Here is a 12792-nt window from a genome sequence, read left to right on the forward strand (position 1 = left end):
CACACCATTTCAGTACATGGCACAGCTTGGACACATGGTTAAGAGGAACTGTTCGCTGCTCCTCATAAAGAAGCAAACACACTCTCTCCGTGCATATTACAAGATGAAAAAGAAAGGAAAAATACTCATGAAATCATGAACCAGCTATTTATTCAAACAAAATTTAACCTTTTTATTAATACTATATAATCACTTTTCAAGCTACTTTTGATTATTTTGCGTTATTGATCTAAGTAGTCCAATCCATCCCATCAGCCCAAAAAAGCCAAAAAGATAACAGAAGAGGCTGAAATTTGACACTACTGAAAAGTAAAAGCATTACTTCTTAAGGAACCTGATAGAACAGATATAGTTCATTGTCACATGACCTTGATATATATGTACACATAACAATTTCAATATGCATAATAATCGATTCAGGGGGTGAATTGATCATATATCTTTACAAGCTTATAACAAGTACAAATTAAATATTTATCCCGCACGATACCAGACATGTAACCACAAATCATTATTCATTTGTTCCAGATTCTCTAAACATTCCCCAAAAGCTAGCAACAGCCTTACCAAAATCTCTAACCCTCTGTGCATCCTTACGGTATTTTCTGCTCTTCTCAGTGATAATTTCATTTATTGTTAGCTGTCCGCTAAATTTTGGCAGTACCACACATTCAATTTTATTTGTAGATCGAAGCAAATGGGAATATATAAAAAAAAATGAAAATGAAAATAAGCATCAAACTATTCGTTGCAAAATAATTAATGTCATAATTAAGTTTGCTTTGAATTTTATGTTTGTTAGGGATTTCAATTTTATTAAATCAAAAGAATAGATTAGAAAGAAAAGTATACACTCCTCTTTGAACCTCAATTTATGATTAGATGTCGATCAAATTCGTCTGTAAAAATGTAACATGGTGATTGATTGATTAGTGTGGTAACGATATCAGTTGAAGGGAAGTTAAAGAAAAGGGTAAGAAATATTAAATTTGATTAAGTTTTGGTGAGAAGGTGCCACGTGACTCAGAAAAAGGAAAAGAGAGAACCCCTCGCTGACTTTGGTTTTAACATTGACTGCATAATTATACAGGTAGTAAAAGAGTTAGGTGACTTAGCAAGGTAGATGAAGGATAGTAAAAGTGCTTAGTTTCCTTTCATCAAAGTCATGGAGTATATAAAGCACTCACATGCATTGGTACTATTTGCAAGCTCTATTGGCAAGTTAAGGCTAGCTAGAAAAGGAGAGTGAGTAGTGAGTTGTGAGGCACAAGTTGGAGTGAAAAGATCCCATGGGGAGGCCTCCTTGCTGTGACAAAGTTGGCATCAAGAAAGGTCCATGGACACCTGAGGAGGATATCATCCTTGTCTCTTACATCCAAGAACATGGTCCTGGAAATTGGAGATCAGTGCCTACTAATACTGGTAATTAATTAATTAATTAACTCAATCCAATTATATATATATGTATGTATGTCCTAATGTAATATATTCAATTCCTTTTGATTTCTTATTTTGTTAGTAATTAAGCTAAAGTACATATACTATGAAATTTAGTGGCTTCTTCTTGATCTATTTACTTTTTGGTTTGGAATGAATCAATGATGAGAATTTGAATCAAACTGATCATATATAGTTGAAACCTTTCTTGAAAAGGGTTGTCAAGGTGCAGCAAAAGTTGCAGGCTTAGATGGACTAATTACCTCAGGCCAGGAATCAAGAGAGGGAACTTCACTCCCCATGAGGAAGGAATGATAATTCATTTGCAAGCTCTACTGGGTAACAAGTAATCCTCAAACATCACAATTTTCTTTACTAAACTCATCGGCCACATGATAATATTGAAGTTCACATACTTTTTTCATTAATTAATTTTTTATGAAAAAAAATCAAATCAAAAGAATTTGTTATATATGCATATGATATGTCGTCTGAATTTGTGAAGCTGTTAATTATTATTGAGCAGATGGGCAGCCATAGCTTCTTATCTTCCACAAAGAACAGATAATGATATAAAGAATTATTGGAACACTCATCTAAAGAAGAAGCTGAAGAAATTTCAAGCAGCCTTAGATCCTCACTCAGCATCAGACTCAACAACCAGTGGCCAGTATCTACCAAAGAGCTTCAATGACAGAAGAAGTTTAGACATGAGCAGCAACAACAACAATCATGCTTCATCCCTTAGGCTTAATCAGTCTCAGTCCTCCACATATGCCTCAAGCACTGAGAACATCTCAAGACTCTTGGAAGGTTGGATGAGATCTTCCCCAAAGCCACTCAAGGGGTCTCAAGATGAAGATCTCCAAAGCAATGATGACAACAACATGGAAAGCACTAAGCTAGAGAAGTGTGCATCAGTAGTGCCTGCTTTGAATAACCTTCATCTTCAGCACAAGAAGAACAAAGATGACCATGAGGGTGGTGTAGATATGGTGTCACATGAAGAGTTTGATTCCATTTTGTCCTTTGAGAACCTAAACAATGCTGCCTGGGACAAGTCCACTTGTGATTCCATGCCTGAAAAGAGTTCTGAAGCTGCTGCTGATGAATCTGCTCATGATGATGAGAGGATTAATAGGCAAAAATCTGAGAACAACAACAATAATAGTGCTCCTCCTTTGTCATTTCTTGAGAAGTGGCTTTTGGACGAAAACGTTGGTCATGCGGAGGAGATGATGGAGTTATCTCCTATGTTCTAACATGGAAAAATCACCAATCCCTATAAGTTTGGGATGTGACATTCAAAATCATGATGATTAGTCAGATGAAACAAGAGAAAGGAAACTCTTTGAGATCTGACTAGGGTTTGATCCATTACATGGGTTGAGATTCTGAGAAGCTAGGATCGATCGATCTCCTTCAACTTGTAACTTGAAAGTTTATGAATGGTTTAATTATTTCAAGTAATACTATGCTTTGTGCATGTTGTTCTTTGTCTTGTAGAAAACTACAAATTAATGTTAACTTCAGCCCAAATAATATTACAGTAACAGTTATATTTAAAGATTTGACAAAATTTTATTATTATTTGGTGGTAAAATATTTGCATGGAGGTACGCTTTGAAACTTGTAAGTTTATTATTTTATTAATATATTGTTTCTTTTCCCATTTCTGATTTCTGGTGGTATGGAGAATTGTACATTGATATTTGATAACGGCCAAAAGAGGAAATGGAAGATGAAAAAATGAAGGACACTTTACTACTGTGGAGAACGATTATGCATATGTCTTAATTAGCATATAGCAACTCAATTGTCAATAATTGATGTAGAGTGGAAAATTTGATGTGACCAGAGTGTCCAAGTGTACAAGTTAATGGACACAAAAAAATCTTAGATGTTGTGGTCTATATGCTTTATCGGCCTACACTATGGATTCTTAGGCTAAACCATAGTTGAATTATTAAATAATAACTGCAAATCAGTTAAATAAATAAAAACAACCCATAAAACTTGAGTGAAACGGGATTCTTATTCTTTAAGTAATTTTTTTTAAAGTAGAAAAAATTACAAAAATATTCGCAACGAGAATTGAACCTAGATTATCATACTTTAACTACCCTAATTCCTCTCCACCTAACCACTAGACTAACCCTAGTAGTTTATTCTTTACGTAGTTGAAAGAGAAGACGTATTTTAATTAAAATAGTTGGTCGAATTTCGAGAAATTAGTTTTTGTCAAATGTTAGTAAATATTTAGCTTGTATAAAATGGTTAGAAAAAATTATGATAGCACCCGTTAATTTTCATTGTTATTTTTTCGAATAATGATTTATAGAAATGGCATCTAAATTTCAGATCTTACAAGGGATAGTTTGGTAATTCCGGCAAAAAATAAAGATGGGGTCGGTGTCATTTGAACCGTAAGACTCAAGCTATTTTTCATTAATGGATTTTTTGGTACGTAAGAAAAAAAAATGTTGAGAAAGAAACTTGAATTCTATTTTCAGTAGTTTACTTAAATAAATAAAAAATAAAAAGAGAAAACGAAATGTGAAATATTTATTATGAATGGGTTTTCGTTTCCCTTTTCTCTAATTTGCAAAACTCAAAATAACACATTCACACACAAATTTAGTTATATTTTCTTCTGTGGTTTTAGTGTTATCATTTAATACAACTTTTTTGAATACATATTATCATAATTAAACGAATTTTAGTTAAAGATGGAAATACCGAAGATCATATACTAAGTTTTTTTTTTTTTTTCCCAATTTTTGTTTTATCTCCATACTCTTGTTGTTTTGATATAGCCATGTGTAAGATGCTGAGAAGCACCATTAATTAGATTTATATTTTAGTTATGCGAGATGGGACCATGAATGGCATTTTACTAATTATACTAATTAAGCATAAAATGAGCTCTACAAAAGAGGAAGGATAGCCATATCTGAGTGAAACATGATGCTGTCACGAAAGTCTTGCTAGCAAATAAGGGAAATGAGTGAATGAAACTCCTTTTCTTTTGGAAAGAATTGGTATGGGAAGCATGTGATCTTCCTTTTACCTTTCGGTGTGAGAAGCTGGCTACCATTGCTAATATCATGCCTGCCGTATATGCTTATAACTTTCACAAGATGCAACAAATATTTATGGCCCTTCACTCCTCTGCTCCTATGCTGCATGCAACCATCAACTTTCAACCCAACCTGCTCCAATCATATTGCACCACCTGTGTAATCTTCCCTTATTTTTAAGCACCTTCCTCTTTTTTAAAATACCATTTTCATTTATTATATATTTTACTTTTTTAAAAATATTAATCATTTCAATTATAAAAAAGTATATGGGGAAGGATTAACCCAATTAGTTATGTAATAGTTAGACACTTTGTACTCACACGTTATGAAGACAATTTATCTAATGAGAAATCTCGTTATGTGCAAAAACTCTTTAGTAACAATAACAATATCATGAGTAGAAAAATTAATTTGTGACCTAATGAATCAAGTATTAGAACAAAAAGAAATGTCAAAAGGTTGTTTCAATTACTTAAACAATAATTTCAAAGTCAATTCCTAACATATACAACTATGATAAATACTCGAAGGAAGATGTTTGTCGCTTATAATAATTATATCTGATTTGAGTAAAATTATTTTTAGTAGATAAAATGTGTGACCTAGAAAAAACAAATACATCTGTAATAGACTATATTATATTAGTAGTGTAAAACATTCAATTGACTGAAAATGTAATAAATGAAAAATAACAGAGTGGTTTTCTAAAATTATTTATATTTAATATCTTTAATTCATAAAAATTTAAGTGATTTACATGTTAAAATGGAAGTGAAATCTAAAATGATATTTTCATTCTAAAAAAAAAAGCGAATAGTTGTAATAATTATTTTAAAAAATTGATAATTGAAATTTTGGTTGAAAATATACCCATATAACTAATTATACAAAGATTTAAAAAGATATGATGAAATATTAGTTATTAACTTTGAACCACTGCTTATGTCTAAAAAAAACAGAGTTGACTTTTTAATATATCATTATAATTTTCTCTTTTTTATTATTAAAAAGTATTCTCTCATCAAATACAAATATTAATCTCTGTTAATAGTCTAACCCTTCATAATCATGCAACTTTTTTATTTTAATCTTCAAACTTCAAAGTGAATTTATCATAATGAAACTAAATAAAAGAAAAACCTACCATCTCGTAATTAATAACGCTGTTAAGAATTGAATGAACAGTAATTGAGAACAACAATGTAGCAACCTCTAACGGTAATAATATTTTTATTGGGTAATAATAACGGCAATAATTTGATGTTAATTAAATTTGTGGATAGCCCACCTTGACTTTAAGACTATATTTAATGCAGCAGCTTTAAGACTAAATGCGGCATGTTGTGATTGGCAGTGTACAACTATAGATGAGGTGCATCATTTAATAATTTTTTTTTTATTTTCAAAACAAAATAATAACAAGAGCAAAATTTATTGTAACTATGCATGCGCAGTGAATTCCAAACGTGAAAACAATAATTTTCTGTAACTTGTAGGTAGTGCACAGTGTCACCTACTATATCTTTATTTCAAATCAAATCACACATTGCCAATAAAATTAGGGTTTAAACTTTAATGCTAATATACTGGTATTAAATTAATTTTATATTATTAATTAATATTCAACAAAACTAATATCTTTTGAAAGTTGGATAGTCATTAAATATATAAATATTTTTTTTTTACTTTAAGCTTTTTTACTTACACAATAGATAAGATTCGAAGTTCAATCACTTGATTAAGTAATGAGAGTTACTTATATCAACTCAAGTTACATAATTATTAACACAATTGATGTCCTTTTATTTATGTTTCTTGAGAGTATTTAACCTCTCTCTTGGAACATTACTACCATATATATGAAGGGGTGGTTAGATTATTAGAGTCTTGTTTTAGCTAAAGGAAAGAAAAATGTGAAGGAGAGAGAAAGCATGTGAGTGACGTGAGGTAGCAGAAAAGTAAAAAAGTGAAAACTGAAGTAGTAACGGCAAATAAATGAATATGTAGGGTTGTGGTGGAGGAGTGTTGGATCATTTATGTTGTTGTGATGAATATATATGCCCCGTAGGCCACACCCTTTTCTTCATTGCCTACTTTTCTGGGTAATCAAAAAGTGGGGTACCCTATTTTTCTGCCCTAATAAAATGTTGTTTTTCATGCTAAATCTCTTAGTATATGGTAGTATATTTACTCATTCTGACTCATTCCGCTGCAACCATTAATATTATAACATAGCCAATTCACAAACTGGTGGTGACATTCAAGACATTCACTCTCTCACTTTGGTTCTTTACCCTATATACTTTAATTGTACTAGACTTCCCACGTTTTTATTTTATACATTGCATACTTTGTCTTGAAGAAATAATATTATTAATAAGTAATGTAGTACTTTTTTATCTCGTTAAGAATACCAATAATGAGAAAATTAAGGGATTGCAGTTGAAAATTTTTGCCTTTGAATAATAATATGAGCAATTAAGTTAACTTTGTTGTATGCATGTGTATATATATAGTCTATCATAGGATGAATGTCAGTCACTGTCATCCGAGAAACCATGAGAAAAACTGTACGGTTTTAATGCTGTCTATCATATCAGGAGGGGATTCTGATCCCAGATCTGCTTCTTTGTACCATACACTGTGAAATTGCATTTCTAAGATTACCCCTAAATTAATTCTAATTTCTTTCATGAACTCTATTGAAAACAGAAATTAAATTGCATAGGCATTCTTTTCATATATTTTTTTTTGCTTTTTCAGATTGTAAAAACTCCTATTGCATACCAGGGAAGACAGCCATTTTAATCAATGAAGATAAAGACAGCATTTAGTTTCACATGTCAATAATTAAAAGAAAAAAACAGAATATTTGTAAAATATATATGCCATGTACCCTACCTGTAAGGGATTTCCAACCTCAAGTTAAAATGATTTTTTATTAACATAATTATATATCAACATATAACTTATCTTCTTTATTAAGTAGGGTCAACCTTAATATATATATATATATATATATATATATATATATATATATATATATATGTATATATTGTATAAGATACTTATTGATCGAAAGTGGAGAATTAATTTATTAAGATACGAAGATTTATTTAATAGATTGATCGACTTTTCTTAATAATGTTCATGTATACACATAAACTAAAGGATCAAACGCTGATAACATGTATTAATGTATAAAAAAAATATAATTATTTATATATTAAAAATAACTATTATTTTAGTTTGTCTGATGCACAAGATAATTTTTAATTTTATATAATTAAAATTTATAATAAATAAATGATTGAACTATAGAAATTATGTTATATATAATTGAAATTTATAATTAAATATTTTTTATCATATAAATTATATTTTATATTTATGATAAATAATTTATATTGTGAAGGTTATTTTAAATTACTGTTAATTTCTTTTAAACATATAAAAAGTTAATTTAGAAATACAAATAAAAGTAATTGATTAAAAGAGATAAGAAATTAAGAAATCCCACTTACAAATAAAATTGCTAAAATTACATCGTAGAAAATGTTGGGGAGTTTTACGCCAAGGAGTACTTCACACACAATGGATAATGAGTAAATCACATAAGTAAACTTAAAACCATAACATAATCTAGCTAAAACCTTAAAGCATTAAGTAGATGGATCTTTCTCACTTATATACTACTCAACATGTTTAACTCTAATTGATGTGAGACTCACTTCATATTTGAACTCTAACAAAAAAATGACTAAAATTACTTTCATTGAAAAATGATTTCTAAAACATTTCCATCATGGTTGAATTATAATAATTAAATAGTATTACTTTAATTTTTAATACAATATATTAAGACGAGTTGAATAACATAATATCAATAATACTGAAAAATTAAATTTCATTTATAAATTTTACTAATCATACTTATAATATATAATATTTGAAATCAAAAATAAAATGAAATTATATATAGTTCATATAATCTAAAATTAAAAGCACATTAATATAACTAACTATTATATGTTGGAATTATTTTATGGTATTTGTTTGAGAGGTATTTTGCAAAGGTTATAACTTTCTTATTTTTATAAGATTATTTAACGCACAATTCTACAATGATGAGATATTATTAACTTTGGATCTAAAGTCTGGCCTCACAATTTTATTTTTGATTATTACCTAAAAGACCTCTCAATCATTGGAGTATGTGTATGTTTTATAAACTGTTATTTCTTCTTTTATTTTATCAATGTGGGACTTTATTAGTATCCCAACATTTTAATTATACATTAAATTAATATAATCAACTTCTATATATTAAACGCATATGACTATTTTACTCAAAAGTATTTTTATAAGTTATTATTCAACGAAAGAGTTTTTAGAAATTCTCTTAATTTCTTATCTAATTCAATTTTATATTTATTTATGAATTAAATTTTAATTATATAATAAATATTTAACTTTAAAATGTGCAAGATATAATACTAGTTATTAATCATCATGAAATAAGACTAAAGTTATATCACATAATAATATTGAGTTTTATAATTAATGCTCTATCTTTTTTTTTTCTTCACAAATTTGTTCAAATCGGTTAAGACCCATTTTGGCAAGTTTGGTTGGTTTTGAATATCGGTTTGATCGGGTTTTGTACCAATTTTTTGCATGATCACCGATTCTTAGTTGAACCATTTGGACAATCCAATTCCAATAATTATGATGTACAATAGAAAAATATATTTTAAAGATTTAATACATCTCTTTTAATTTCTGTATCTTTTAAAAAAATTTAACTAAGCCTCTCGTTTATATTTTTATAATTCAGTCTTTGAAATTTAAAGTCCATTTATAATATGTGAAATTTGATAAAATATTATTTATATTTAATTTTTATTTCATGCCAACATTTATGTATATTAGTTTTTAAATTTTATTTGTAAAATTTTCGTAATCTCTTTAGTATCGTGGAATCATCACTTATGATAAATGAGAGTGAGGATATATACGAGAGATAAGGGTAGATAGGTAATCACTAAGCCTCTTAAATTTTTTTATTGAATTTCTTGTGGATGTTTATGTATGAAATTTGATGTGTTGAAATGTTGTATTGCCTTGTAATTTCGTGCTTCAACCTTGATTGACTTGATCTAGTGATGTATTACAATGTTTAAGGGTTAGGGTCATGAGATTTGGGGTTTTCACTTAAATGAATGAATTCGAATGATTTAACATTGTATATTTTGAGGTGTTTTAATTTAATTATGTGATTAATTATACAACTAGTTGTATGTTGTTGTTTCATAATTCTAAGGGTTAGGGGATCTTGAGAGTTAAGTTGTCTCTAAATTAGTTGAGTTAAAGTTAAATTGGTTCAACTTAAAGAAAGATATATAAGGTTATTCTTAAAATGTGAACCTCATAAGTTTATAATTTAAGAAATTCTAAAGAGAAGCTACTATCTTTTTGGGTTGAAAACCCTTCTCTTCCTCCTTTCCTAACTGATTTGTTCGACTAAGTTAGAGATTCAAGCTCTCAAAGTTGGAAATCTCAAGTTAGAGGTCGTGTGATTTTTTCTTCCTTCTCTTCTATCCTCTTCTCAATTTGATCGACTAGAGGTAAGGAAAACTGTGTTGAATAACTATTGTTGCTTGATTATTGTTACACCTAGAATCACTTAATTTATAGTTGTTATTGATTAAATTCATGAGACGAGAATTAATGAAGTTGGTTTTTCTTGAAAACTATTTGAGTAGAAGTTGATGATTTTGAAGTATAGTGGTTGTGTGTTGGAAGTTGATTTTGAGTTGTTTAAGATGCTTAAAAGTAGAATTACATGTTGCATATTGGTGAACTTTTGGTTTTCATGTGAATTGGGTGAAAATGGGCTTTTGCCAAGTGTAGAACTCATCATCTCGTCAGATACAAGATAGGCGTGGCATCAAGCATAAGGAGAGAGAATCATATTTAACTTGGTCACACTAGGTGTTTAGTTGAATGGCATTAGACGTGAGGAAAAAGATTTATCTCTACTTGAATTAACATTGAACACCAATGAAGTGACACCAAACATGAGTCAAGAAGAGTCCCTTTGCCTATTTGGAGTCAGACATGGGTTTCGTCATGCTAGGCATGAGAGGTTGGGAGGCTCTCTTTCTTAGCCACGTCAAGTGTAGGTAGTCTAGCATCGAGTATAGGCAAGATAGGAAGTCCTTGTCTCAACAGTGTCGAGCACCCAAGGGATGGCACCAAGCGTGAGTTGCTTCATAAAAACATGATGTTTTAAGTGATTTATAGTTGAAGAATGATGCTTAAGTTGCATGATAAATGTTGTATAAAGATAGTTCAATATGCATTGTATTAAGATAATTGTAATGATGTCTAAGTTGTTAAGTTGTAAGTTGATAAATGATTAAGTTGCGAAGTTATATGATGCTCTAGTTGATTAATTAGTTGTTAAGTTATTAGGCATGTGGTGTAGATACATATCTTTGTTGAGATACATAAAAATTAGAGGAAAGTAAAAGATGTTTTAGAAATTAAAATATCTCATTCTGTAGATATAAGTTGTGATGCTCCGAAAGCTCAAGCTAAGAACTCTTTAGCAAGTAAGTTGACTTTTGAATGAGTGATTATTTTAAGTTGTCTCAACTAAGTTTTATGTGAAATTCATTGGCAAGGTTGAGGCATACATGTATAAAATGACCAAGCAGGTAAGGTACAAGGTTGAGGCTTAGTTCCCTAATTGAGTACTAGAAGGGTATAATATTTGGAAGATAGTTAGCAGACTAATCTTATAGGAGACTTAGTTTTGCAAGCTAGTGTTGTGGTAAGTTCATACTCAAGTTGTTCTAACCTGATAGAGTACTAAACTTCCTAGTTTAATGGTAAAACCTAAGATATCAAATTTAAGTTGTATATTTGGCACTCTTTGAGGCCTAACATTGGCTATACTTGACCTAGTTATGATAGGTCAGATGTTATGATTCGGTAGGGTTTAGTCATTTAAATTGTTTACCTCTTTTGTAGGAGATCTCCATTTGATATGTGTGACAATCCATTAGTTGTTTATTATTGTTTATGTTGAGCATGTTGATTGTGCTAAAATTGATGAGTTGTTTATGATGATATTATCGTGGTGTTGTAAGTTATTGAGATGTTGGTATGATGATGTGGTTTATAAGTTGAAAATTGATATGCAGAGTTGGCTTAAATGTTGATTAAATTGTTTTTGTTATATTATTGTAAGGTGATGTTGTGAATGTATGTTGATTTCTTTTTATAAGTTTACCATTTCTTTTCGTTGTGGTTGAAACTGTAATGATCATACTTGGTATTAGAATAAAGTAAGATTAGTAGGTTCACTTGGATGGTTGGTGGTGAGTCATTGTTAAGTCTCAATTATACCTCTTTTTGGACAAGACTTAATAAACAATTTCACTCATTCTTTGAACCATTGCAATACAATTGTTCTCTTTTTGATTCAATTTGTGTGCAGATATAACTAACCCAAATTCATCTAACAATACCTTAATCCACCTCATTTTTTGTGCAGGTATTGAGCTAGAGACTTGAGGATTGAAGACCCTTAGGATGAGAAATCTAAGGAGTAGGGAGCAGATCAGAGTGTCTGCGCCGGGCGCAACATTACCCGCGTCGGGCTTGAGAAGAACAGAGTGTCTCGTCTTTGCAAGCAATATATGCACGCCGGGTGCAAAAGGAATTGCGCCGGGCGTGTTCTGAGGCAGAGAATACATGACCTCACTAGAAGGCCCCGCGCCGGGCGCGAAGACTTATGCGCCGGGTGCGGAACCCTAATCTGATCTCCCCAAGCTCGTATTTGAAGCCATTTTCGAGGGTTTTCTCCCTCATTCACGCAGGGGCGCCTCCTTGGAGCTGTAGAAGGAATTCTCAGAGCTTGGGAACGTTCGTGTGTGGATCTTTCCTTCGGTTCTTCACTTCTCCTTTCATCTCTATTTTGTATTTACCCTCATTGTTGAGTGGTTCCACCCATTTTTGTGGGGTTAGATGTAACCAACGTACTCTATTGTAATCCTTACGTTTTTAATGATATATATATGTATTGTTTCATTCTTTGTTGTGTACGTTTCTACGCTTAATGCTTGCTTTGGATTGATCACCCTTTGCATGATTTAAGGTTCCATTGAGTATGGGGAAATACCATTGAAACTAGTTCTGGAACATATGCCTAGTGGAGATTGTATCTAGGGATAGAGCTTGACTCATTAGTAGTCTTAAACCC

The 12792-nt window shown here is 30.6% G+C and overlaps 1 protein-coding gene across 1 annotated transcript; it reads left to right on the plus strand.

Moving 5' to 3' along the window:
• The first annotated feature begins 1194 nt into the window (after positions 1 to 1194).
• On the plus strand, positions 1195 to 2990 carry MYB60 (myb domain protein 60). The gene is made up of 3 exons (XM_020363326.3): positions 1195 to 1422; positions 1654 to 1783; positions 1964 to 2990. Exons 1-3 carry the CDS (start codon positions 1290 to 1292, stop codon positions 2697 to 2699), a joined length of 999 nt encoding a protein of 332 aa, XP_020218915.1. The 5' UTR covers positions 1195 to 1289; the 3' UTR covers positions 2700 to 2990.
• Positions 2991 to 12792: the final 9802 nt, after the last annotated feature.

This window comes from Cajanus cajan, chromosome 4 (assembly GCF_000230855.2).
Source record: "Cajanus cajan strain Asha chromosome 4, NIPB_CcT2T_4, whole genome shotgun sequence".
NCBI classification, from domain to species: Eukaryota; Viridiplantae; Streptophyta; class Magnoliopsida; order Fabales; family Fabaceae; genus Cajanus; species Cajanus cajan.

What these genes read in the sequence shown, in the direction of transcription:
- MYB60 (XM_020363326.3), top strand. Translation starts at nt 1,290, where the DNA reads ATGGGGAGGCCTCCTTGCTGTGACAAAGTTGGCATCAAGAAAGGTCCA. An exon ending in ATCAGTGCCTACTAATACTG is followed by an intron (nt 1,423 to 1,653) that starts GTAATTAATTAA and finishes TTTCTTGAAAAG; the next exon opens with GGTTGTCAAGGTGCAGCAAA. An exon ending in CAAGCTCTACTGGGTAACAA is followed by an intron (nt 1,784 to 1,963) that starts GTAATCCTCAAA and finishes ATTATTGAGCAG; the next exon opens with ATGGGCAGCCATAGCTTCTT.